The sequence below is a fragment of the Sparus aurata genome, chromosome 23 (genome assembly GCF_900880675.1).
Source record: "Sparus aurata chromosome 23, fSpaAur1.1, whole genome shotgun sequence".
Lineage (NCBI taxonomy): Eukaryota > Metazoa > Chordata > Actinopteri > Spariformes > Sparidae > Sparus > Sparus aurata.
This window is the reverse complement of record NC_044209.1, coordinates 21,479,898-21,503,020: the sequence shown is the minus strand read 5'-3', so window position 1 is coordinate 21,503,020 and position 23,123 is coordinate 21,479,898. Positions and strand designations below refer to the sequence as shown.

The 23,123-nt window shown below is 41.8% G+C and overlaps 3 protein-coding genes across 6 annotated transcripts; all 3 read left to right on the top strand.

The window, feature by feature from the left end:
- The first annotated feature begins 296 nt into the window (after positions 1-296).
- On the top strand, positions 297-10,407 carry stard3 (StAR related lipid transfer domain containing 3). Of its 3 annotated transcripts, none has more exons than XM_030408574.1 (15): positions 297-415; positions 2,282-2,520; positions 2,620-2,697; positions 3,723-3,800; positions 3,926-3,979; positions 4,278-4,395; positions 4,482-4,583; positions 4,719-4,774; positions 4,875-4,967; positions 5,916-5,978; positions 7,052-7,147; positions 7,250-7,329; positions 7,473-7,577; positions 7,723-7,816; positions 8,374-10,407. In XM_030408574.1, exons 2-15 carry the CDS (start codon positions 2,308-2,310, stop codon positions 8,494-8,496), a joined length of 1,353 nt encoding a protein of 450 aa, XP_030264434.1. In that variant the 5' UTR covers positions 297-415; positions 2,282-2,307; the 3' UTR covers positions 8,497-10,407. The 3 variants fall into 3 exon arrangements, with proteins under 3 accessions (XP_030264434.1, XP_030264436.1, XP_030264435.1); XM_030408576.1 differs by lacking the exon at positions 297-415 and adding an exon at positions 454-579; XM_030408575.1 differs by lacking the exon at positions 297-415 and adding an exon at positions 1,556-1,855.
- A 925-nt stretch (positions 10,408-11,332) lies between these two features.
- On the top strand, positions 11,333-15,889 carry LOC115575038 (melanoregulin). Of its 2 annotated transcripts, none has more exons than XM_030406807.1 (6): positions 11,333-11,486; positions 11,655-11,996; positions 12,184-12,346; positions 12,662-12,752; positions 12,839-13,002; positions 14,891-15,889. In XM_030406807.1, the coding sequence occupies exons 2-6, from the start codon at positions 11,902-11,904 to the stop codon at positions 15,116-15,118; spliced, it is 741 nt and encodes a 246-aa protein (XP_030262667.1). In that variant the 5' UTR covers positions 11,333-11,486; positions 11,655-11,901; the 3' UTR covers positions 15,119-15,889. The 2 variants fall into 2 exon arrangements, with proteins under 2 accessions (XP_030262667.1, XP_030262668.1); XM_030406808.1 differs by having other exon boundaries at positions 11,340-11,486; positions 11,902-11,996.
- A 4,294-nt stretch (positions 15,890-20,183) lies between these two features.
- tcap (titin-cap (telethonin)) lies at positions 20,184-22,080 on the top strand. Its single transcript, XM_030406493.1, has 2 exons — positions 20,184-20,510; positions 20,731-22,080. The coding sequence occupies exons 1-2, from the start codon at positions 20,359-20,361 to the stop codon at positions 21,116-21,118; spliced, it is 540 nt and encodes a 179-aa protein (XP_030262353.1). The 5' UTR covers positions 20,184-20,358; the 3' UTR covers positions 21,119-22,080.
- The last annotated feature ends 1,043 nt before the right edge of the window (positions 22,081-23,123 follow it).

Genomic DNA, 23,123 nt, shown 5'->3' with positions numbered 1-23,123 from the left:
AGACTTTCGATCTTTTGGTCTGAGATGCTGCTGAATCTATCTATCTGTCTATCTATCTATCTATCTATCTATCTATCTATCTATCTATCTATCTATCTATCTATCTATCTATCTGTTAGGTCTCCTTCAGTTTGTCCGCTCACATTATACAGACAGGAGTGTAGTTGCGGACTGTGGCCACTGGAGAGCACCAAACACCAGTGAATAAAGTCCACGCACATCAAGTTACACATAATAGCCAAGTACCACATCCGGTAAATACTTTCAAAATAAGACTTTCAACAAACGCACCATGCTGGCGGTCACGTGATTTTCGGCGTGTTAGGCCGAGTGAGCGACACATCTTGCGGCAATCTTTACTCTTCGAAAGGTCAGCCCGGAAGATTTGGTAGGCGATGATGAAGCGGTAAATCAAGTGAGTTTAATGCTATAAATGGGTGTTTTTATTAAAATTAAACGCGAGGTTGACGTGTCTATATTTTGCTGTCACTTCCTGCAGCTGTTTACTTGAAGGCCTGGTGTGTGTGCCATTTTTCCTCACGGTGTTACAGTTAGCAAAATAAGAATAACTTGCTTGAGGTGAGTTAGCCTGTGTAAGCTAACCGGAGTAGCTAACATCAGTGTTTAGTAAGTTAGCTAATGTTCGTTTGAGCCCTGCTTGTTTACAAGAGTTGACTACAAGAAAGTACCACCGATCCATGCGATTGTTTAATGTCTGGCTTGTTTGTTTGTTTTTGAACAGCGGCTGACAGCGGGTTGTTAGCATGCTAGCTTCCCTCACAGGTCCTGAAGTGCCGTCAGTTGTTTGTGTTTGAGCAGAAGTGAGGGGTGGAGGAGTCATGAGGTCTGAAGTCAGGGAAACTACATTTAATCAGAATTTAAAAGACTTACCTAAAGACATGATATAAAGCTTCTGATTAATGCAGTTGTTGACCCATGATTAGTTGTTTACTTTCAGTTTATTGTTCACGAAAACTAGTTCAAGACTCAAGTGAAACTCATTCAGAGATCGTGAGTCACTGTGTCAAACAATGATCCGATGGTTCAAACCTGTTAGTGAGAAACACAATCTTCTACTTGTTATAAACAATAATCTGCCAGAAATCTGACCTCATAGTGAAGCAACGTTTAATAAATGATCTACTACTAAAGTATGCTCACTGAATCCTGTGCCAGCTGCAAACATACATCAGTGTCAGAGTTGGATGTTTAATGGCAACATGCCCAAAAGGAGAAACATCAGCTTGGATGTAACATTGAACTTTACGTAGAATGGAAATAAGATAACAATGATACCTTTTTATACTTAACGGTCGTAAACTGTTTATCTTAACCGTGTCTATAAATGACGAGGCAACGAACATGGAAAACAAATTTGACAATAGAATATCATCAGAAGTAAAACAAATGGATGTTTTTGGCTCTTGACCCTGATGGAGTGGACTGTGGTGAGGACGACATGCAAAACACCAACAGAAGCGAAAGATATGTATCCTCTGCTGTTTAAACTGCCGTATTATCTGTGCAGACACACACACACACACACACACACACAGACACACACACACACACACTCTGTAAGGTGCACACCAGTGTTGTGTCATTCCTCTTTACTACAACATCTACAATCAACAAAAACATAGTTGATTTGACAATTTGTCAGTCAGACTAAAACTAACTGCCAAATATTTTTGATGGTTTATAATTGTTCATTTTTCAAGCATCTCGGAGCAAAACTTTCACACACCTGTGGATCGCCAGATGTGTTGGAGAAGATTGAGGGTCGTCAAAATCAGAACTGAGTAATCTTTCAAGCAACAGTGTCAAATATTTTCTGGTTCCAGCTTCTTTAAAAGTGAGGACATTTTGTAAATTAGCAGATTTGGGGTTTTGTGGGTTTGTCAGATGGAAGAAGCTTTTGTAAGATGTTCTAGGAAACTGTGACGTTGAGCAGTTTGTTTTACGAATAATTTGAACATTATGAGGGTAAGAGAGTCAAAAACATGTGTGCTGGAGAAGAGCTGAGCGACATGTTTAAATAATAACTTGATATCATGCTTCTAATATCTAATAGATACAGAATGTTTCCAGCTGACTGTTTTCTGTTTCCTCTCATCTATTTCTGCTGTAGCAAATTACAATGGAAATCATTGACTTGAGTAAAAACTGGTTTCATACTTTTTACATCCATATTTGGTGAATGTTAAACGCCCTTTCTGTGCATATTATCCCCAGAAGGACGGTGGCACTAAATATAACGGTCTCATTGACTTTGTTGCAGGGGGAGTTTCCTGTCTCACTGCAGGAATGCCGGGCGGAGAGTACGGCGAGCTCGATGGCAGCCTCCCTGCCATCGCCTCCTTGAACGCTTCCTACTCGACGACCCTGTCCATCCCGTCCCCGTACCTGTTTGTACCGCCCAAAGAGCGCAAGGCCATCTCTGATGTCCGGCGCACCTTCTGTCTCTTTGTGACGTTCGACCTGCTCTTCATCTCCCTCCTGTGGATCATTGAGCTGAATGTGAGCATTAAACAGACACTTGATGATTTTCTTTTGCATCTGTTCAGTGTCTTTTAACGCAGTGGTGAGACTCTGTGTGACTGTGATGTTCCCCTGCAGATCTCCAGCTCCATCAAGGACAGCTTAGAAAAAGAGGTCATCCACTATAACTACAGGTCTTCCTTCTTAGACATCTTTGTAAGTGGCTCAGTCCCAGTCTGTTTACATTTCCCAGTAGAATAATGTCGTTGTAGTGTGTGATCCTGATGAAAGCCTCTGTATGACTGCTCATTAAAAAGCAGATACTCACGTTAAACCTGCACTTCTAACTCATTCTACAAGTGTTTCAAAGAGAGCAGAGGCCTCATTACAGAGACTTGTCTGAAATCCTGTCGTATCTCAGTTCAGGATTACAGAAAGATGTTTTATAACTGACGTTAAGAAAAAAATCCTAATTTAGGATAAGAATTCAGCAATTACAGACGTTCTCAACCACAGAATTTCCTTAGTTAGGATGACATTGACCCTGTCCTGAATTCAAAACTGCTGCAGGAAATAGTTGCACCACATGTTGCAACATTGCTGGGAAGAACCCCCGTGCAGAACCACAGTGAAACCAGGAATGTGTTCAGTTCATTTATGATCATGAAAACATTTGTTAATGATTTTTTGAATGAAGCATAGCATGTTTCTCAATTATTACATTGCAGTTTTTGCGTAGTGTCCTTCCATGTCAATAAAACTCCCCTGTATTTAAAAAATGGTATTCTTTGACATTCAACCACGCACCTCTGTCCCAAGAACTCATTAGGAAATCTATGTAATCATAAATAACTTAACAAATAAACTGTGTTGCTGCAGTTCTCTGCGCGGCGGTGTTGCTGTGACTAATTGTCCGTGACAGTGGCGTTTAGCAAATGCTTCTGTCATAAGAATGTAGGAGATTCCCTGCTGGTGAAACTTGATATGGGTCATGCGGTCAGGAGACTTTCAGGCAGATATTGCTGTGTAACTTGATTCATAGCATCTGAATGAGCCGTCATAGTAGGTCACATGTCTGCGTTTATAGACACGAGAAGAGAAAGTTTATTGACAAAAGAAGAGAAAGTTTATTGACACAAGCAGGGAAATTGTATTGACACAAGAGTAGAAAAAGCCTAAGTCAACATTTCCGCGACACATGACGGGTCGTTTTCCTTTTCTCTTCCTCCTCCTCGCCTCAGCTGCTCGCTGTGTTTCGTTTCCTGTGTCTTCAAGTGGGTTATGCTGCCTTCCGTTTGAAGCACTGGTGGGTTATTGCGGTGAGTGTGTGAACTCAAGTCAGTCAAACGCACACAAACAGATGAAGCAATGAAACAATCTCTTTATTAACACATCTGGACGTGAATTGTAACACACATCTAAAAGCTCCTCTCTCCCTCCACAGGTCACCACCCTAGTGACCAGCGTCTTCCTCGTCGTTAAGGTCATCGTATCCAATGTGAGTCTACCCTCCCCCCCCAAACCACCGTCGCCTATATACTTTCACACTTCTGTATGTTTGGGTTGGTGGAAGCATATCAGAGCTTTTTTGCTTCTGCATTCATGTCACATAATGAGTGTCCGACCAGACCGCGAGCTGTTCAGAGTTTTTATAATTGTATCGTTTTATGATGCACAGACGATCAAACACATGCTCTGTCTGCGTTTAGAGTTTGTATCACAGTGGCTTTAAAACTCAAGTATCAGTCAGCCTCTAATTTTAGCATCAGGGTGACGTAGTTTCTGGCCCTTCACAGCTGCTGTCCCAGAATGCCTTTGGCTACGTGCTACCCATCACTTCCTTTGTGGTGGCCTGGTTGGAGACCTGGTTCCTCGACTTCAAGGTGCTCACTCAGGAGGCCGATGATGAAAGAGGTAGGAAAACATTCCTGACGAGTTTGAGCACGGCTCGATAAAAATCTACGTTTTCCTTAGAACTGTTTTTCTGCTTTTGACCTCAGCCTACCTGGCGGCCGTGAACGCAGCCTGCGAACGAGCCCCCATGATCTACCCCCGCGCTGTTTCAGACGGACAGTTCTACTCTCCGCCTGAATCCATCGCAGGTGATGTCTTGCTTGTGTCCACGGATGTGTTCTTGTTCATCAGCCTCCAGTACAGTCTGTCGGTGTGTGTGTGTGTCTTTCTACAGTTATTATTTGAAACACACATTGATTTTGTCTCTAAACTTGTGTCTGCAGGCTCTGAGGAGGATCTGGATGAGGAGGGTCTTGGACGCAGAGCTGTCACTGCACAGGTAGCTGCATCAGTCTGAGGAACATGTACACCCTGCTCTGCTCTGCTCCATCACATGATCATGACTGATGATTATCTCCTCCTCCCCCTCTTTGTTCCAGGAGAAGGAGTATGTCAGACAGGGTCGCGAGGCCATGTCTGTGGTGGAGCAGATCCTAGCCCAGGAGGACAACTGGAAGTTTGAGAAAAACAACGTGAGCGTTTGATTTAGCTTCATGGAATAGAGAAGTGTCTCATCTTCTCCTTTAGTTGTGATGCAGGGGATTAAGGCTCAACTGCAGACCAGGTGTGTCAGGCAGTGCAGGAGCAGTGTAGGAGAGAGTAGTGCCCTTTGGTGTGAACTTGGGGCTTTTTCACTTTGCAGACCTTTTACATGCACGAGGAGTGAAGCTGCTTTTGCGATAGTAGCATATTGCATATACATATATCGGTTTCAGTGTATATTTGTAACATGAATAGATTTGAGGTAAAAGCACTTATTAGTTTGTTTTTACACTCTAGTCCTGCTAATTATGTGTTTAAAAAATCTGTGTGATCCATATTGAGATTGTTTATTTTGTCGTTTATACATGTTTATGTTGATAACATTACTGTCGGCTGATGTCTTTATCAATATTCCCAATATCAAGATCAGTATCGGCCTCCAAAATCCAGCACTGGTCTGCCTATGTTGTGTATTGAATATAAATCTTGGTTAACACTATCATTAATAAATAGTGTGTTTATAGTTAATAAGTCTTTAGTTAATAGATATTTCACTGTTGACAAATAATGAAACTCTAAACTCTAAATGTAAGCTGTATGTAGCTTGCTGCAGGAGAAAGATGAAAGTAAAAAAATAAGCGTTCAGATTATTGAAACTGTAACTTGGTGCCAGATGTATCGCATACAGTGTTTACTGTGTTGTTTATTCAGTGTTTTGTACACAGTTCTTTGCTAAAAGGAACAGCAGAGAGAGGATTCAGAGCGTTAGACGTAAACTTTAGAGTGAATGCAAATATTTTCACCACTTGGAACCAGATCCACTGATAAACTCCTGCCGCACCACATTGTTCACTGCAGGGACGGTTTTAGTTTAATTTGTATGTCAAATCTTTTTTTTTTTCTTCATCTTAAGTTAAGCATATTTTCTCTCATGTCAGGACATGGGCGACTCTGTCTACACTCTGGAGATTCCCTACCACGGAAAGACTTTCATTCTCAAGGTACCACTGTCCTTTGTGTGTTCATAATGAAACTGCAGCAGGAATGATCCAGATTAACCACATTACTGACCTTATTCATCATGTTCAGACACTTCCGCATTTGTAGATGTACCAACATTAAATCTAATGTGTTTTTTTCAGGCTTGTAGTTATTTGATGTTCGGTGCCGATGTTGTTCTACAGTATCGTAGCTGTAGAGAGTAGACCAGGCTGTATATCAGTGCACCCTTCACAATCATTTAAGTCACCTTGCCAAAACTGAATTAAATACACTCTGCACCGTGTATATATTTTAACAACGTCTACAGGGTGTAGTGATGAAGTAATGGAGACTAATGGAGTGTTAAATTTAATCAGATATGAAATAGACTTCCCGCTGCTGTTCCACAGGCTTTACAGAAATAGGAGTCACGATGCAGAGAAGTTCCTTGTGTGTGTGTGTGTGTGTGTGTGTGTGTGTGTGTGTGTGTGTGTGTGTGTATAGTTTCCCGGAGAGGAAGTCTTGTTATTGACACAATGTCACGTTTATTTCACTTTCCGACATCAACTGTGTTTGAACGTGTCGATAAGTTACTGATAAGGTTGACCTACAGGCTTATTTCGGTGATTGTAATTGATTTGAGTTTCCTTTTGACATTATCTTTTAAATGTGTTATTGGGTTAATTCAATTGAGAGCAGCCTGAGATCATCTCCCAAGTTTGCAGTCCGACCGGTCTTATTAAGATGCAGGGGAAATGTAACACAGTGGGTTTTTCCAACAGGAGAATGACTGAAGTGCTGGTTTTGAAATCACAACCACCAGCTAATACTGGGATTTTTTAAATTCCATAGTGGTGAGCTGAACCTCAGATCATGTGAACAACACAAAAAAGACGAGATTGTGTCATTTCAGTTTCGCCAGAAAGGATGAAATGCATTTATACATGCATATATTTTTCTTGCTCACCCTTTTCTACACTATTTTCTTTATCATTAACGCTCTACAGGAGTATTATGAAAAATACCATATTTCTTGTAGAGTCAACTCACAGCTGTTGACATATTTCTGATGTGTACCTTTATCTTTGTTCAGGCCTTCATGCAGTGTCCAGCTGAGCTTGTGTATCAGGAGGTTATCCTGCAGCCAGAGAAGATGGTCCAGTGGAACAAAACTGTTTCTGCCTGCCAGGTGACAAATTACCCTTATCTCTCACTCTCTCTGTCTCGTACTTTTGTCTTTGTGTAGTTGTTTTGTGTTTAAGTCTAATGGTGGTTTCTTCCGTCTCCTCAGATCCTTCAGAGAGTTGACGACAACACTATGATATCATATGATGTCTCCTCCGGAGCAGCAGGCGGAGTTGTGTCTGCGAGGTACATCAGCACAGCACACAGCCGCCGTCTCTTCTCTTTCTTATCTTTCAGCTGTTCTTCCCTTTTTTTTATCTCATAATTATTTTGGACTGCGGGTCTAAAATAAAGTAAATGGACTGACTGATTGATTTGTCTTCCTTTAGGGACTTTGTTAATGTTCGGCGGGTTGAACGCAAGCGAGACTGCTATCTGTCTGCTGGCATGGCAACCGACCATGAAGCCAAACCTCCGTGCGGTCGCTACGTCAGGTCAGACCATGCCTCTAGCCGGGCTCCCTGTCACTGATCCAGTAAATTAAAGCATCATATTGATTTGATAAAAGTGCAGTTACTGTTAGTTTCATTTCTTTAACTCCTCTGTCGCTTCTCTTCTGCCTTTTATTGCCGGCGTCAGGGGGGAGAACGGTCCGGGAGGATTTGTGGTCCTCAAATCCAGCAGTAATCCGTCCGTCTGCACCTTCATCTGGGTCCTCAACACGGACTTGAAGGTAAGAAGAAACCCACCGCGGTCAGTCCAGTTATTTACCTTGAAGGGCAGAATTGATTAGGACAGTTGTTGTATGTCACTGCTGCTTTCCACTGTTGCTCTGACGGCAACGTCCAACTTTCTCATCTAGTTGAGACAACTAGCAGCAAAGCAAAAGGAGCCAGAGATCAAACTCTCAACCTCTGAAGCTTTAAAAACGAAATTAGCCAGCAAGCTACACTGAGGAATATTAATACATGGGTCATTTCTTTTAATACCTGCACCCACCCAATCCATTATGAGAGCCAACCTGCTCCGCCCAACCTGTTCAAATATTTGCTGATCAACAACCCGTACCCAGCCCGACCCATCATGATGCACCACATGAGACTGACTAGACTGACATGTGAGCGAGAGCAGCAGACTGAGAGCAGCTGCTGTCCTTGATATAGATCCATCTGCTGGGAGCAGAGGAGACCAAGAGAAAGACCAAGAGCAGAGCTGCCTCTCTTTTCTCCTTTCCCCCTGTTAACATGAAAAGACGTACACAACTAACACTCACTTTTTGTGTCTCATCAGGGCCGACTGCCCCGCTACCTCATCCACCAGAGTCTGGCTGCCACCATGTTTGAATTCATGTCCCATTTACGCCAACGGATCACCGATCTGAGGCCTTCTCATCGCTCCCACCACCACATTTAAAGCGGGAGAGACGTCCAACTGTGCCACAGGTGGCTGAAAGGTGTCGCTACTGTTTTCTTCGAGTGAACCAATGGGAGTGGCGGTACCCTTGTGATGCGTCCAAGCTGAAGGGATGTGCTACACTTACCGAGAAGACTCCGGAGATGTGAGACTAACCGTGACCACGCATTCGCCACGTTTCAGCAACGGGAGAGGAGGAGACATTGTTCCTCCTCACTCTCAAACTTCAACGTTACTTCAGCGTGGTCACACACATAGTTTGATGCGGACCTGTACTTTGTTTTGCTGTGTCCTTCACTGTGCACTGAGAACTGATTTTTTTCCTGAGCCCGCCAAGTGATCTTGTGGCAGGGTGGACATTACTGAAACAAGCAAACCTGGATGAAGACATTAGTGATTCTCACTGGGTGGGCATCTGTCTCTCTTGTTACAAATGAACTAATATAATGGCATGAAGCAGCTGTCTCTCTGAGCCTTATCTAACTACACACATTGTTAGCCTTTGATTTGCTGCTTTACGTGGCTTTTTCTTCTTTTTAAATGATTTTTTTTTTCTGTGTGTGTTTTCACTTCTGGTGAAACTGCCTCCCCCAAAAAACAAATCCACCCTTCACAGCCATATTTAGCAGTTAATTTGAATGACTAAAGAGCTATTTCTACACAGTTTATTCTCCTGTGCTGCACTGTGATGGGTGAAGAAGGAATTCACTCGCTGTCTAATCACCACTAGAGGGAGACACCACTGAACCACAGAGTGAAAGCCTCTAGGTTTGACATCATTCTCTATCCCAGGGTGCAAAGATCTATCAGCTGACATTTAATCACCTCTTTTTCATTTTGCTTTGCACTTTGGGATCAGCAAGAAGGTCAAACCAGGAGTCAGATCAGGAGGATGTTAGTCTGTGTTGCAAATGCATTATCAAGCTTGGCTCAAACTATGATAATGTTCATGAATGAGGATGCTGTATACCTCCTAAAGCTAAATTTGTGCCAATCACCTCAAGTAGCCTTGTGGTGAAATAGCTGAACTCATTATTTGTCACCAAGTTATTACTGTAAGCATATGATTTCCATTGGTTAGTGCTGATCTGTCCTCAGGCTCCAGCACGTGGCACTGATGGAGGTTTTTCTATCACATTTCTTGCATCATGGAGAATTTTGTGGTTTTTAATTATTTAGAAATGTTTAACGTTTCAGTTGTGTTTTCAAAGACTGCACCTCAGAATATCATGATTTGACATTGCATATGTAATGAAAGCTGGCAAAAGGTGGAGGTCTGGCTATATGTTGAATTCACTGTGGAGCTGAACCAAAGGAAGTTCTTCCTTGTGCTTTCTAATCATGAAAAGTAGGGCATGAAACAACTTTGGCTAATTCCTGCACAGTTTGAAGGAGCATGTTTATGGGTGTAACTGATGTGTCGACTATAATGTGATCATTTACCACATTGCACGTAACGTTGCCACATAGCCCGGAGGCATTTTACTTTGTGAGCTTGTTACGTGTGAATACCACAGTCAAGATCTGGAGTTATTCCTCCTTACAAGCGGTTATTGACATTTAACTGTATCATTGCTCAAAACTGATTTTAGATTCTGTGTACTATACAGAGGGAATGTCAAATGAAGGTAATTTATGATATCAACAATTGTGTGCCTTTTATCACAGTAACATTAAATATCGGCCTTTTCTTTTTGCTTTGCAATTATTTTATACTGTTAACTCCATGCTTAATACCTTCCGCAAAGGTATACTGTACACAAATGCTGCCTGCCTGAGAACTTTGTTTTTTGAATGTATGTGTCTATGGATCATTCACCAAGATGTTAATTTAAAGCCATCACAAGAATACTGACCAACAGTTTTTGAGTCTTAACCAGTGTCTTATGTCTAATAAAATGTATGAATTCATGACAGTGTTCCAGCTTAAAAACCTAATTTAACTCACGGGCGAAACTGGCTGTTGATATTTTATAAAGCCAGATCGATATTATGGATAAAAACATTTAAAAATCACTCATGAAAAACACAATTTTTAATCACTCCAATGTGATTATGAGACATTTGTGACAAGGAAACGTAACGGAGGCTGGATATTTTACAACTTAACAATAATCTTAAAAGGATGAGTTCACCTAAAAAATGTAAATGTATCCACAATCAACTCGTCCCCTCATCATTCTGATGGAAAGTCAGGTGGAGTCCACGAAACATGTTACCTCCTTTACATCCTCTGTGTACAGTATGTGCTGTATTTATATCCTGATTCCGGTCGGGTAGAGATAAACATAATTTTCCGCCATTGTATCCTGGGGTGTTATGTCATGAACAATGATATCCTGTGACTTGAGCCTATGTCACATGTCTGACAGCCTTACTATTGTAAAAGAATAATAAGGGGCACAGCTGACCTCTCTAAACATAAATGTTATCTAAAATAAGGCTGGCTTTATCGGTGTCATCCTCATCATGATCATATTGTATTCTAGCATTATAAGTTCCTTTTTGAAACTTCTTGGATGTAAAGTCATCTGAGAAATCAGAAATTCAAATCAATCCCTTCAGAGATCCTCATTTCACCACATTCTTGCAGATTCATGCTTAAGTAAAATCAGTAACCACATATAGTGAAATTGAATAATCCTTAAATCAAGACAGCCGTGGTAGATTTGATACAGAGTGTGTAATCAGAGGAGGGGATGTGTTGTCCTCCGGGCAAAACACAATGCTAAGGCCAAGAGATGCAGCAGCTCACATGATTGTGCTGTGACTGTCTTCTGAGGCTATGGGCGTGTGAATATGTGTGTTTTCTTTTTAAACTGATGGGAGAGCAGGCGTCTCACTGTTCTCATTGTCCTTCATGTGAGGCTGATCCGAAGGACCAGTACTTGGGCTGAGCTCCTCTACCCTGACGGGCTCGGGCCACTGATCAGGAGGACAAAGTTATTTTAGTGGAGCGGCATCCGGAGAAATAGGAAGCTGAAAATTAGGTAGAGTTTGGGGATCAGTGTTTTGTAACTTTTTTGACCTGTTGTTCTCTGTGATTAGTTTTTATCAGATGCTATTCCCCTGAGAGTGACAGCAGATTAACAAGAGTCATCTTTGTCGACCTCGATTGTTGTGACAGGTGTTTTCTTACATCTTTTTCTGAAATATAGGCTGTGAATAAGGTCCTCTTTCTAAGGAATCTCCTCTGAGCAGCAACGGCGACAGCAGGAGCATTGGAGTTAAAGAAAACCAGCTGTGTTCATACTTTTCAGACAAGATTGACCACTTGACTCCACTTCATTATTGCCTGAAGAACGGAGGAAGTTGTTCCCGCTATTCCAAGAACTGAGACACAGCTCTTGTCTGGACTATCTGCCATTGTGAACACCTATTACCCAGTGACTCTGTTCTTAACAGATGGGTTCAGCCTTTAAGAGGTTCATGCAGTTCTGCTGCTGCTGCTGCTGTGCCGCTGACGAAGACGATGAAGATGAGAAGCAGCCTTTAGTACCGTAAGAAGACTCTTCTCCTTAATACAGAAGTATAGCTATCATCCACATATCAGTTACACTTAACACCAAGAGAAGAATATAATCCTCAGAAAATGTTTTTTATAGTGTCAGAAAGGGACTTTCAAAAATGTAGCATGTACAATCACTGTATTAAAGTGTGTTGACTGTGCTTCTGGGCCTACCACAGTCAGGATCCGTTGGAGTACTTTAACCGTGAAGTCCAGAAGCGTCGCGATGAGGAGACCAACCTGTGGAGTACGCCGGGAGACCCGAGCCACTCGGAGAGAGAGGACGACCGAGTCCTTTACAGCCTGCTGCAGGCCAGGAACAAGACCCGCATGGGATCCACGGTATGTGAATTTGTATCCACGGTATGTCATGTTAACTTAAAGTTTAAAAAAAACTCTAGGTGATTCTAACTGGTGCAAAAGTGGCTTAAATTTTAACTCATAAACTGCAAAAGACATAATATATTCATGATAAGTCGTCTTAGGCTGTATAAAGTTATTACGATGAGCTCTTTAAACCAACTATGAGTCAGCATGACAATGATGAACATCATCCAATTACAAGAGAGTGGGCCAGCAGAGTCTCGTCTCTTAACAAGAAATCTCAATGGCCTGAAAGAAAATCACTCATGAAAGCTTTTTCCTTTTCTTGTTTAGGGCTATCGCCGTTTAAGTGTCGACATTGAGGCCATGAGAGACACACGTCGAGAAGTCAGAGACAAATGGCAGACCATCCTGGAGAACTTAGGTAACACCGGACAGATGAGATGTGGGACAGATTGTCTCGTCTACACACGTACAGAGTAACCAGAAATGGTTTGCCTTCTTTCCTAGGTTTTATGGCGGAGGCAGAGTCGCTGCTGACAGTGTCTGCAGGAGCCTCACATGACCGCATGCGTAATGCCCCAGCAGCACGTGCCATGCTCAATATGCTCCACAGTGAGACTTCCATCTTCTTCACCAACGAACCACCACCGGAAAGATATCTATTCATCCTGGTGAGAGCAGGGGTTTGTCAGAGGGGATCGATGTTATAATGAACTCTAGCTGAATGACCTGATGCTCTTATCCCTTAGTGAAGTGTCCCTACTGTGACCTGGAGATTAGGTCATACATAAGTCATACCATAACCATGACCAAAATGTGGGCGTTCTTACTCCATCCCAGTGCTCGAGGCTAAAATGAAGGCCTTCCTCAATCCTTTGGGGCAGTCTCATACTTGTCTTGTTTACTTGTACCGATAAGATGAGGGGCATGAAAATCAGGATGAATTTATAGGGAATTCTTTTTAGATGTTCACACAGAATGTAATGTGGCTAAAAGTACTCTATTGTACTGCTTTTGGATTTCCCCCTTCTTAGCAATCCAAAAACTTATGCTTGTGTCAACATGTTATCCTCCTTCTCCCCCCCATGAGCAGAGGGAGTTCAGGGGCAGAGGGGATGTTTAGTTGAATATGTTTATCAAGTCTTTCTGACTCAATGGTCCTTTATCTGAATGAGGTTTGTTCAAGTAAGAATCTATGACTCCGATCACGGCTAAATATCAATAGCCTCAAGCACAATTTCACCCAAAGTCTTCTGAAGTTTTAGTCCCAGGAATATTTCAACAAACTGAAAGGTTAATTGAGCAGGCTGTTGACTGCGTTTCCGCCACGGTCTTAAGACCCGTGAATAATGGACTGATTGGTCTTCTGCTATAAGACAAAAAAGAGGACTGTTTTAAAAGGCCATTTTTGCACACATCTATACTGCTACTTTATTCATTGTCGGTCCTTCTGGCATATGCTGTAACTCCAAAACAATATGTCAAAACACAATACACGCTGGTTTGTGGATGCAGATTTTTATTAATGATGGCTGATTTAACATGCTGCAAGTATTCTACTAAATTATCACTATCTCTCTTGAGAGTCTTTTGGCAGGAAAATCTGAAAAAATGTTATGTGCAAAGCCAGTGTAAATCTTTTTGGAGTTGTTAAACAAAAACCGTTATGGGGAAAATCAATACTTTTTCTGGGAATTTCTATTGTCAGAAGAATTCATGTGTAAAACCAAGTGAAAATGTATTTTTCATGTGTGAAACATAAAAGATTTCACTCAGTTTTACAAAAAACTAAATGTATAAATAGTCAGGGAAATAAACAAAAAACAATGTCGGGAGAAGAAACAAAAATTCAGAGGGAAAAAAAATGTTTTAAAGTGTGAAACCGTGTTAATTTTTTCAAGAAAAACATATTTAATGTTCCACACGGGAGAAAAAAAACAAAGGTTTTCAGGAGAAAATCACTCATTTTACAAAAAAACAAAGACAAAAAATTTCGGGAGAAAACAGAAAAAGTTTTTTTCTGAGAAATTTTAAAAGTTTACTTTTCCAGAAATAAAAAAAATGTATTTCCCGAAGAAATAAAACCTAATGGAAAAAAGATTTGCACGGTTTTACAACAAAACATGAAAAAAAAGGATTTTGGGAGAAAAGAAAATGTCATCAGAAAAAAACAAAAAGAATTCAGGAGACATTTTTTCTTTCATGTGCGAAACCGAGTGGAAACAAAAATTCTGGGTTTTACAAAAAAGACAAAAGTATTTCAGTAGAGAAATAAAAAACAATCTTATGGACAAAAAAAGTTTGCAGGAGAAAAAAATAAAATAAAATTGGGAGAAAAAAAAAATCTATTTTTCCAGAGAATTAAAAACATTTTCTGTGAAAAATATAAATAAATGGAGGAAATGTATTTGTTCACATGCAAAACTGAATGGGAAAAAAATTTACGCGGTTTTACAACAAAACATGAAAAATGAAAATGAAATTTCAGGAGAAATGTAATCAGTAATCACATTTCGTTGTCAAGCTCACTTCTTCTGCTCCTTCTTTACCACTTCATAGGATCGTCTCCTGTACCTTGATATAGCTGATGATTTTGTGGCAAAGGCAAAGCGCTTCTATCCCCCAAGGGATGACTCTGATGAGGAACCCACAGGCCTTGCTATAAACCTACCACTGCTGCTGGCCAGGGTAGAGGCCAGCATGAACGGAAAAGGAAATGAAGATAACGAGGAGGACGAGGAGGATGAGAGCGAGAGAGAAGATGGAAACTTGAGTGACAGATCCTAAGATCGACTAGCTGCAATAATAATAGACACAAGGCAGGGGGCAGTAGTCATCAACCCTGGAGACCTGGATGACAGCCTCGCATTGCTCTTACCTTTAAGTGTCTGTTGTCTCTTACAGTGTTGCTGTTGCTTCCTGGGCGTTTTAAGCTGAAAGATTTCTCTTTTCTTTCTTGATTCTTATTCTGTGTTCTGTAGTCAGACTCTAAAGGGGGTTTGGCAGATTCACAGGTAAATTTTATAGAGGTGTTAACTGTCTGTTAACTGCCGGAGTCTAATTTTTCCTTGTCTACCATAAAATGTAATCAAGTTCTTGTTCAACCCTGTTCATTGTTCAGCTGTTGTGAACCTTGAGGGTAGTGATGTTCCTTTGAGCAGAGCCTCTTTATATTTTGTCCTATGATTATCAGCACTCACTTTATTCAATCACATGATCGCATCAACGCTGAAGAAAAAAATGCAGTGTGTGTTTGTGTAATTGATACTTTTAACTCATTCAACCTTTCATTTGGCTTTAAAATGTTTGGAAAGTAGCAGATGGAAATGTAGTTGGTACAGTATGTTTGAACTTCTAAATGGGTGGTGTGTGTGAGAGTTTGTGTGTGTGTGTGTGTATGTAGTGTCTTTCAGGTGATGCACAAGGGTGTGTTCTCACTCCAGGACTTTATTGAAAATGTGAAAGGTTTCTCAACTAACGGCAATTTGTATGTGTGCGTGTGTTCTGGTGTCCAGTTTGTGATGAAATAAAGCTGCAGCCTGATGCCTGTTACGTGTACACTGTCACATGCTTGTGTGAAGCTTTTCCCTGGAGCTGCCCCAAGAGAAGTTTCCAGCTATTCAGAGTTACACAAAAGACAAAGAATAAAAGATGGATTTGCATGACTATCTGCAAACTGAAACGTACATAGAATTTGCTGCACTGAAGTCAAGTGAGATTTGAGCAGTGATTCTACGGAAACTGGCACGAGAGAAACATTCCTTTGTAGTGAGTGTCTTCTTCAGTCTGTTCCTATGCACTCACGTGGCCCGTCGGCTGTGTACCCATGGCTGGCTTACGCCCCGATCTGCAGGCATACTGCAAATCCTGTCTGGTGTCTAACCATCCCGCTGGGACCAGGCCGGGTTGCAAGATGGATGGTGATGATGGTGTTTTGGTGGTCAGCTGCTTCTTGTTGTTGTTATTGTTATGTAAGAGAAACACTCTGCTGAGGGCACATGTTCGAACACGGCACCAGCCTGCTGGCACACTGGCAAACACGCAAATAGCTGGTAACATTTGACCCCGTGGTGCTGGTCTGCAGGGCTGCAGTCAACCAAAGAAAATCTGTATATGAAATTCTACCTACTCTTCAACCAATCGGCTGTTGATTGATAGGAAAATCAAAATTCAGTAATCGATTGCACCAGCTATGCATTAGGCTCAACGTAGCCTCGTTTGAGACAAATTTCTAACATAGAATAGAGTTTAGCATTTTAAGGGTTGCACCACCTGAAATAGTTCCTGCAGAGGCAGAAGTTGAAACTTAAATCTCACACATTAACCTTAGTAGGTTTAAATATTCCAAAAATATCGATTGGCGCAGCCCATCATTTTGAAAGATGGGAAAACTTGGAGGAGGAGGAGGCGCTAATTATACAGGCTTTTTAAATCTAAATTTAGTTATCATGTGTTTGTTAGGCTTATAACGTCGTTGTTAGTATTTGTCTGTTTATGCACCTTTTGTCGTTGGTAACATCAGCTATTTTTAGCCATACACTATTGTGTAGCCAAGTGTTTGAAGACAACTGGGCATGAGTGCTACACAGTAATAAAGCTGCATTAAGAATAATGTTTTTCTCTGTTAAACCACAGTAAGTTCAAAATGTCATTTTCTGCAAAAATAATTTGTTTGATTTGGACTTTATGCTACAGCAGTGAAGATGAATCTGATCTGTGGTGCAACCAAACATTTACACAACTTTAAGAAGCAGAATCTTTATTTAGTAATTCATACACTGATGGTGGTGGCCAGCACATCAGGAGCAGTTTGAGATTCAATACCTTGCCGAAGGACACTTGGACATGCAGAATCGAATTTCTTTTTCTCACTAGCTATAATAATGTTACCTTCAGGGCATGAATACTTATTAACTAAATGTACGTACAGCAACAACCTACACACATCAGTGAGGTTCATGGAGAAGAATTGGCTTTGATTTAATAACAAAGCTAATGCTAGCTAAGCTAGCAGTCTAAAGTTCTAGAAAATGCAACATGAAAAAAACAGTTTCCTCCTACAGTACTTTTTATTCAGTTGGATTCAACTGAGACTTAATGTTCAAAGTTTCTACTGGCTGTCAGTCAATATTAAACCTCCAACCTTCACCCTGCAGCATCTCACCAGCCTGGGGGAGTCATAGACGCTGGCCACATTAGCTATGCAACATGCCTACTCCAAGTTCAACAGGCTAACCAACAACATAGATAGTAAAACAACATAGAACGTCTCAAAAATGTAGAGCTTTCAAGTCTGAAGTCTGGTCACGAACAGTCTCTATTGATCCTTCCTTGAGCTTGAACTGTTGAAGACCCCTGTGGAGAAAATTGTGGGTATAATATGCGCACGCACAAACACACTTGTATCAATCAAAACTACATTTGATTCACTCACTTCTCTCCTCTGAAGCTAGGGGCCAATGTAGCAATTTGTTCTGGTTCTTTGACGTGACATCGATAATTTTGGAGCTGAGTAAATGTTCAGTGGGCGAGTTCCAAGTTGTAAAAATGGGAGAGTTTTGAATTCCACTGGAGTCAAGTTGAAATATAGTGAATGCAAGGATCAGTAGAAAGTTAATTGTCAATCATATTCTTTCAACTGCTCAGGAAAGACACTGTGTCAGGGTGGCCTGTGTAGGAGGCTCTTCTCTGTCCTCCTTAATTTATTCCCCTGTCACAAAAGAAAATCTGATTTACTCAAACTTGCACTCTCACAATATTTTGCTTTATTTACCACCTCTTGACAGGCCTGCTATTGCCCTTGTCCTCCCTCTCTCCCTCCCTCCCACTCCCCATCTCTTTTCCGGTGACAGCTCATTTAAATGTCACTTCCCAGCAGCTGTGGCAGTGTTGTTACGCAACACAAAGTTCTTCCTGGCCGAGCCTGGCTTGGTGCAGTGGAGGGATGAGGACTAAAGGGTTGATCGCTGTGACAGGGCTCACCTCATCACCGTTCACCTTTACAGACTACACAACCCTGGCTTCATTATTATAGCATGACTCACCGGAAAACAGCGATGAGGTGAAAGTCATCTGCTGTTCTCTGGCAGTTTTAGCTGGTGAATACTCTGAATTAGGGCAGAAAGGAAAATTTAAAGGCATCAATCTGCCTGTCTCCTCTAATTTACGATTCGATCATTGAGTCAGGAGTCAGGGTTATTATAGTTTTTCTCTTCAGTTGTTATTTTTATTTTTTTCAATTCAGTTAGTTTACAGGGTGGGTTTGCTTGTTCAGTTATAGTTTATATTCATTTCAGCATTAGTTTGAGTTTTTAATATCATTATTATTATGATACATGGTTATTTGTCAAGATGTTTCAGAAACTTTCAAAAAATACAATATGAACACAACTATTTGTAAAGGCCACTGCCCCCCAGCCTACGATTTAGTTTGAGAGTCCATTAACTTCAGCATGAGTTTAATGCTTTCAAAATTAGAATACTGAGGTGTTTGACAGGATACATTTCTTGTATAGTCTTATTTTATTGTATCATTTTATGTAAGTACACAATGTTGTTTCAGTTAGTTCAGTTAGTTTTTCTAAAGCCTGTAGTTTTTATTTTCATTTCCATGAGCTACATTAATTTTAGTTTTAGTTATCTACAGTTAACTTGCTCAGGCTCAAGTTGATTCTAAAAAGATATGATCTCGACACTGAAGGACTTTGGACTTACCGGGTTTCTGAAATGGCATTTCATGGTTGCCATGGTGTCATAACATAAAGGAAGGCATGACCCCAGGGATGCCTGAGGTGTTCTTGTTTTCCTTTCTCTCTGTGACCCGGAGCAGTAATTTACGTATGTAATGCCACCGTGCTGAGAAGTTACCGTGAGGATACTGAAATATGGCCGTGCTTGATAGGCAGACGTGTATTAGCACAGAATAAGACACGAGACGTCAGTGGAAAGGAATGTCAGTCATTTCAAACTGCTATAGATTTAATGTCATCATTTAGCACAGATTTAGCAGATTACATACTCTCTCTATTACTACACGTGGAACTTTCAAAGATACTGATGATCAGGCTTCTTGTCAGAAACTGTTTGCTGTGTGCGTGTTATCTGATATCTGTTATCGGGTGATGAGTACCTGATGTGGATGAATGAGTCAGAGACAGGGACCGGCCGTGTGAGTGCGTTTCACGGTCTGTAACCTGAGTTGATTATGGCTCGCATGTCGCTCTGTCACTGAGCTAATGAATCACTGGGGATGGCGCTCCACTGCTACTGCGAGGCAGCACACTGTAATGGCATTTAATGAGGGGGTCTGATGCTATAACAAAGCACAGCTGTTGTATATACTCCTTCTGAGCCGTATTTTGATCTAAAACTCAGCAGGATGCTCCCCGAAGTAGTCTAGCTTATTACCTTTCATCTCCAAATGACAGATGTGTTATTCATGGTCCATACATATTTAAAACTCCTGCATCATTGTTATCCTTCCACATTAGCACTGTGTCTTGCTGCTTCGTGTACATCAAGACCAAAACCTTATTAAGATTCCTCTCTGGCGACTAAACCTGTTTATGTGTGTCTACATGTTTATATAATCTCGATACAGAGTGTCCCCCATGGTACTCTCCCCTCTAAGACCCCAGCTGAAGTGGAAAGTGTTGGGCTGAGGGATTACAGAGGTGAGCGGGTATACAATTTGAGAATCAGGGGATTTTCTTCCCAATTACCCCTAACCCCTCCTCTGAGTGGCTTCCAGCTTTCTGGGAATGAGACACGGTGCACTCGGTGTCAGATGTCAGTGCACACTGATTGTAGAGTGACAACATGGATCAGAAATAGCAACAGAACGCCTATAAAAGTCGTGGACAGATCCAAGCCCAGACATAGGCAGCACAAAGAGAGACACTGGAAGCCAGGAGATACAGCCAGCTGGAGCATCTCTGTTTCCTGAACAAACAGCCTCATCACAGTCAGACTGATCAACAAGACCCATCGAAGGCGACACATCTGAGACAGATCTTCCCACAGCCAAGATGATGCCAATCTGTACCGTCGTGGAGAAGCGTAACGGTGTGGTGGTTGGAGCTGAGCTGGCCTGCACCGTACGGGAGGAGAACAAGGCTCAGAGGGAGAGCTACAGTGCTGACTGGCATAGTGTCAGTCTCAAGACTCAACCTCAGGACAGGTAAGAGCTCGCAGGCCAAGAAGAGAAAAGTTTTATGTCTACTTATGATATCCTGTCAGCGATTTAAAATCTAATATTTGAGACGTACTTGCTCATTTACTCTGCAGATTCTAATGGATCTGTTCTCACATTAAAATGCACTTAAAGTCTAATTAAGTAGCTAAATCAAAAGTGACTGCTCCCATTGTTTCTTAATCCAACTTTTCTCTGATTCCCGCAGGCAGACAATGAACATGAATGACACCTCTCGTAGGGAGACTCTCTCCCGGCAGTGGCAGGCCCGCTCACTGACACAGACCTGCCCCTCTGGTGTCTTCAGAGTGGGCACCGTGGAAAGAGGGGTGAGGGAGCACCAGCTGCTGCCAAAGAGACACACCCTCCCCCTGCCCATCTTTGTCCCTGCCGAGCTTGGCGTCAGGCTCGGACGAGGAGCCCCACACACCGAGGAGGACCTGCGGCCCTTCCCCAAACCAGACGGAGCCTGTCCCGACAAGAAGACCGTGGACGAGATCACGAGGGACCTCCCCCCGGTCAAGCCAACCCTCATGGAGTTCGCCAAACCCCAAGCCCTGGGTCGCTCCATATCCCAAGAGGCCCAGAGAGGGTGAAAAACAAAACGAAGAGGGTGAAAGGACTAAGCAGAGTGTGTCAGGAAAAGAGCATGACAAGGTGTATATAGATTTATCTGTAGTGACATCCAGCAAAATATATAAATTCAGTAGATCTTTAGCACTATCTGTGTTTCTTAGTGAGCACAGCACCAGGTAAATGTCACACTTTGTCATTGTTGTTGCTGAGTGGTATAGAAATGGTTATTTGAAGGCATCGTGATGGAGAGGCAGGGTGTGTGTTCTCAGCTGATCTCTGCCTGTGCTGGCCGGCTGTTCTCACCATGTCTGCTGATCTCTCGGCGGAATCACTTTCGCCTTTATTTTTATAACAAACTGCAAATATGCTCGTAAGGTAAATGCAAGTGTTCTTAAGGTTATTAGATTTACTAATCGTTGGAATCCACGCAAAAAAGCATTGTAAAAGGTGTGCGATGACGCAGAACGTGACGTCGATGGAAAACGATGTGCCAAAGGAAGTGACAGGTTTTAAAATGTAAAGAGGGATGGAAAGAAAGAGGGAGAGTCAGAGGGGGAGAGGAGGGGTGAAGGGTCGGCGGAACATGCTGTTGAGTTGGTCAACTTCCAGGCCTCAGCAAGCCCTTGACAGCCTCTGATCTCTGTGAAGAGTACAGAATGCTCTGGCGTAATCACACACGGCAGCTGTACATATGTGAGAGTGTGTGTTTCCCTCTTTGTGTGTGTGTGTGTGTGTGTGTGTGCCAGCTGACACCAAATGAGAAACTTAGGAAAACTAATAAACTATTCTTTACTGAGTATTAACTGATCTGCCTCCGTAGCCGAGTGGCGGCTCATATATCTACATATCTGCTAGAGAAAGAGACTCTGTATTATCTGAGAATACGTGGTGCTGTATATGAATATGAAATGTGTGCAATGACGTTGAAATGTTTTTCCTAGATATTTATTTTTACTAATAAAAGTTGAGCTGCTTCTCACTCCTCTGTCACTGTTTTCTTTTGGATGCAACATGAACATATTATTATTAAAAATATAACTGGAGGCTGGGGAAGGGTTTGTGACGCAGTTATAGTTAAGATTAAGATAAGATGAATAGAATAAACCTGAGTGAGCAATCAAAGCTTAATGTAACCTTACGAACAGGGATACTGACCAGACAGTTATAGCTAAGCTGAGCTGGAGGGAAGTGTTATAAATCTAGTAACACTACCTCGCAGCTTTGGGCAGGTGCATCACTGTATAACACTGTGTAACAGATTGAATTAGACTGTATTGATCCCTGGGGATAGCTGGTTGTGGACAGGACAAAAAATGATACAACAAATAGAAAATGGTACAGCTATCACCCCAGCAAAAAGGGCTTGTAACCTAAACAATGACATAAAGTGATAATAAATGTAAATATGAATGAAAAACATTGAAAGCAACGGATCATTATGGAAAATAATACACTTTGGGGATCAACATGATAGAGAAAAAAGCTGCCAGACAGGCTAAATTAAATAGCTGGATATCTGTCACCCATCACTGGATACATACATACTGTGACAGTGTTCCAACAATCCCCACTTCACCACTTTACATCTCTCGTTAATCTTTCATGCTCCACCTCCTGTGTTTGTTCTCGACACAGAGCGCACTGTTCCCTTGTTAGTGTACAGAGCTTTAATGGATGCGCCGAATCACCTCCTCTTCTCATTTACTCTCTAAATCTTCAATTTACTCAACCTAACGTACAAATGATTACTTCTGCCAGTAGCTGACGTTCTCTAATCTCATCCCTCTTCTGGCTATATTTTCCTCCTTAACCCCCTCTGACCTGATGTTCCTCTGTCTCTCTCTATCGTCACTCTCCCTCGTGTCTCTCTGATAGGCAGCGTGTGGTGGTTTGATATTAATAACTGGGTAAACACTGGCATTGCCCTGGAGACAGTGGAAAGGCAGCCGCATTGGCACGTTCCTTCTGATTGAGCTCTTAATCCTCGTGTTTTATGATAGATTTGGGTGCTGTCTTCACTCCCTC

What these genes read in the sequence shown, in the direction of transcription:
- stard3 (XM_030408574.1), top strand. Translation starts at nt 2,308, where the DNA reads ATGCCGGGCGGAGAGTACGGCGAGCTCGATGGCAGCCTCCCTGCCATC. An exon ending in AGCACTGGTGGGTTATTGCG is followed by an intron (nt 3,801 to 3,925) that starts GTGAGTGTGTGA and finishes CTCCCTCCACAG; the next exon opens with GTCACCACCCTAGTGACCAG. An exon ending in TCCGCCTGAATCCATCGCAG is followed by an intron (nt 4,584 to 4,718) that starts GTGATGTCTTGC and finishes TTGTGTCTGCAG; the next exon opens with GCTCTGAGGAGGATCTGGAT.
- tcap (XM_030406493.1), top strand. Translation starts at nt 20,359, where the DNA reads ATGATGCCAATCTGTACCGTCGTGGAGAAGCGTAACGGTGTGGTGGTT. An exon ending in AAGACTCAACCTCAGGACAG is followed by an intron (nt 20,511 to 20,730) that starts GTAAGAGCTCGC and finishes TGATTCCCGCAG; the next exon opens with GCAGACAATGAACATGAATG.
- LOC115575038 (XM_030406807.1), top strand. Translation starts at nt 11,902, where the DNA reads ATGGGTTCAGCCTTTAAGAGGTTCATGCAGTTCTGCTGCTGCTGCTGC. An exon ending in GACCATCCTGGAGAACTTAG is followed by an intron (nt 12,753 to 12,838) that starts GTAACACCGGAC and finishes CTTCTTTCCTAG; the next exon opens with GTTTTATGGCGGAGGCAGAG. An exon ending in AAAGATATCTATTCATCCTG is followed by an intron (nt 13,003 to 14,890) that starts GTGAGAGCAGGG and finishes ACCACTTCATAG; the next exon opens with GATCGTCTCCTGTACCTTGA.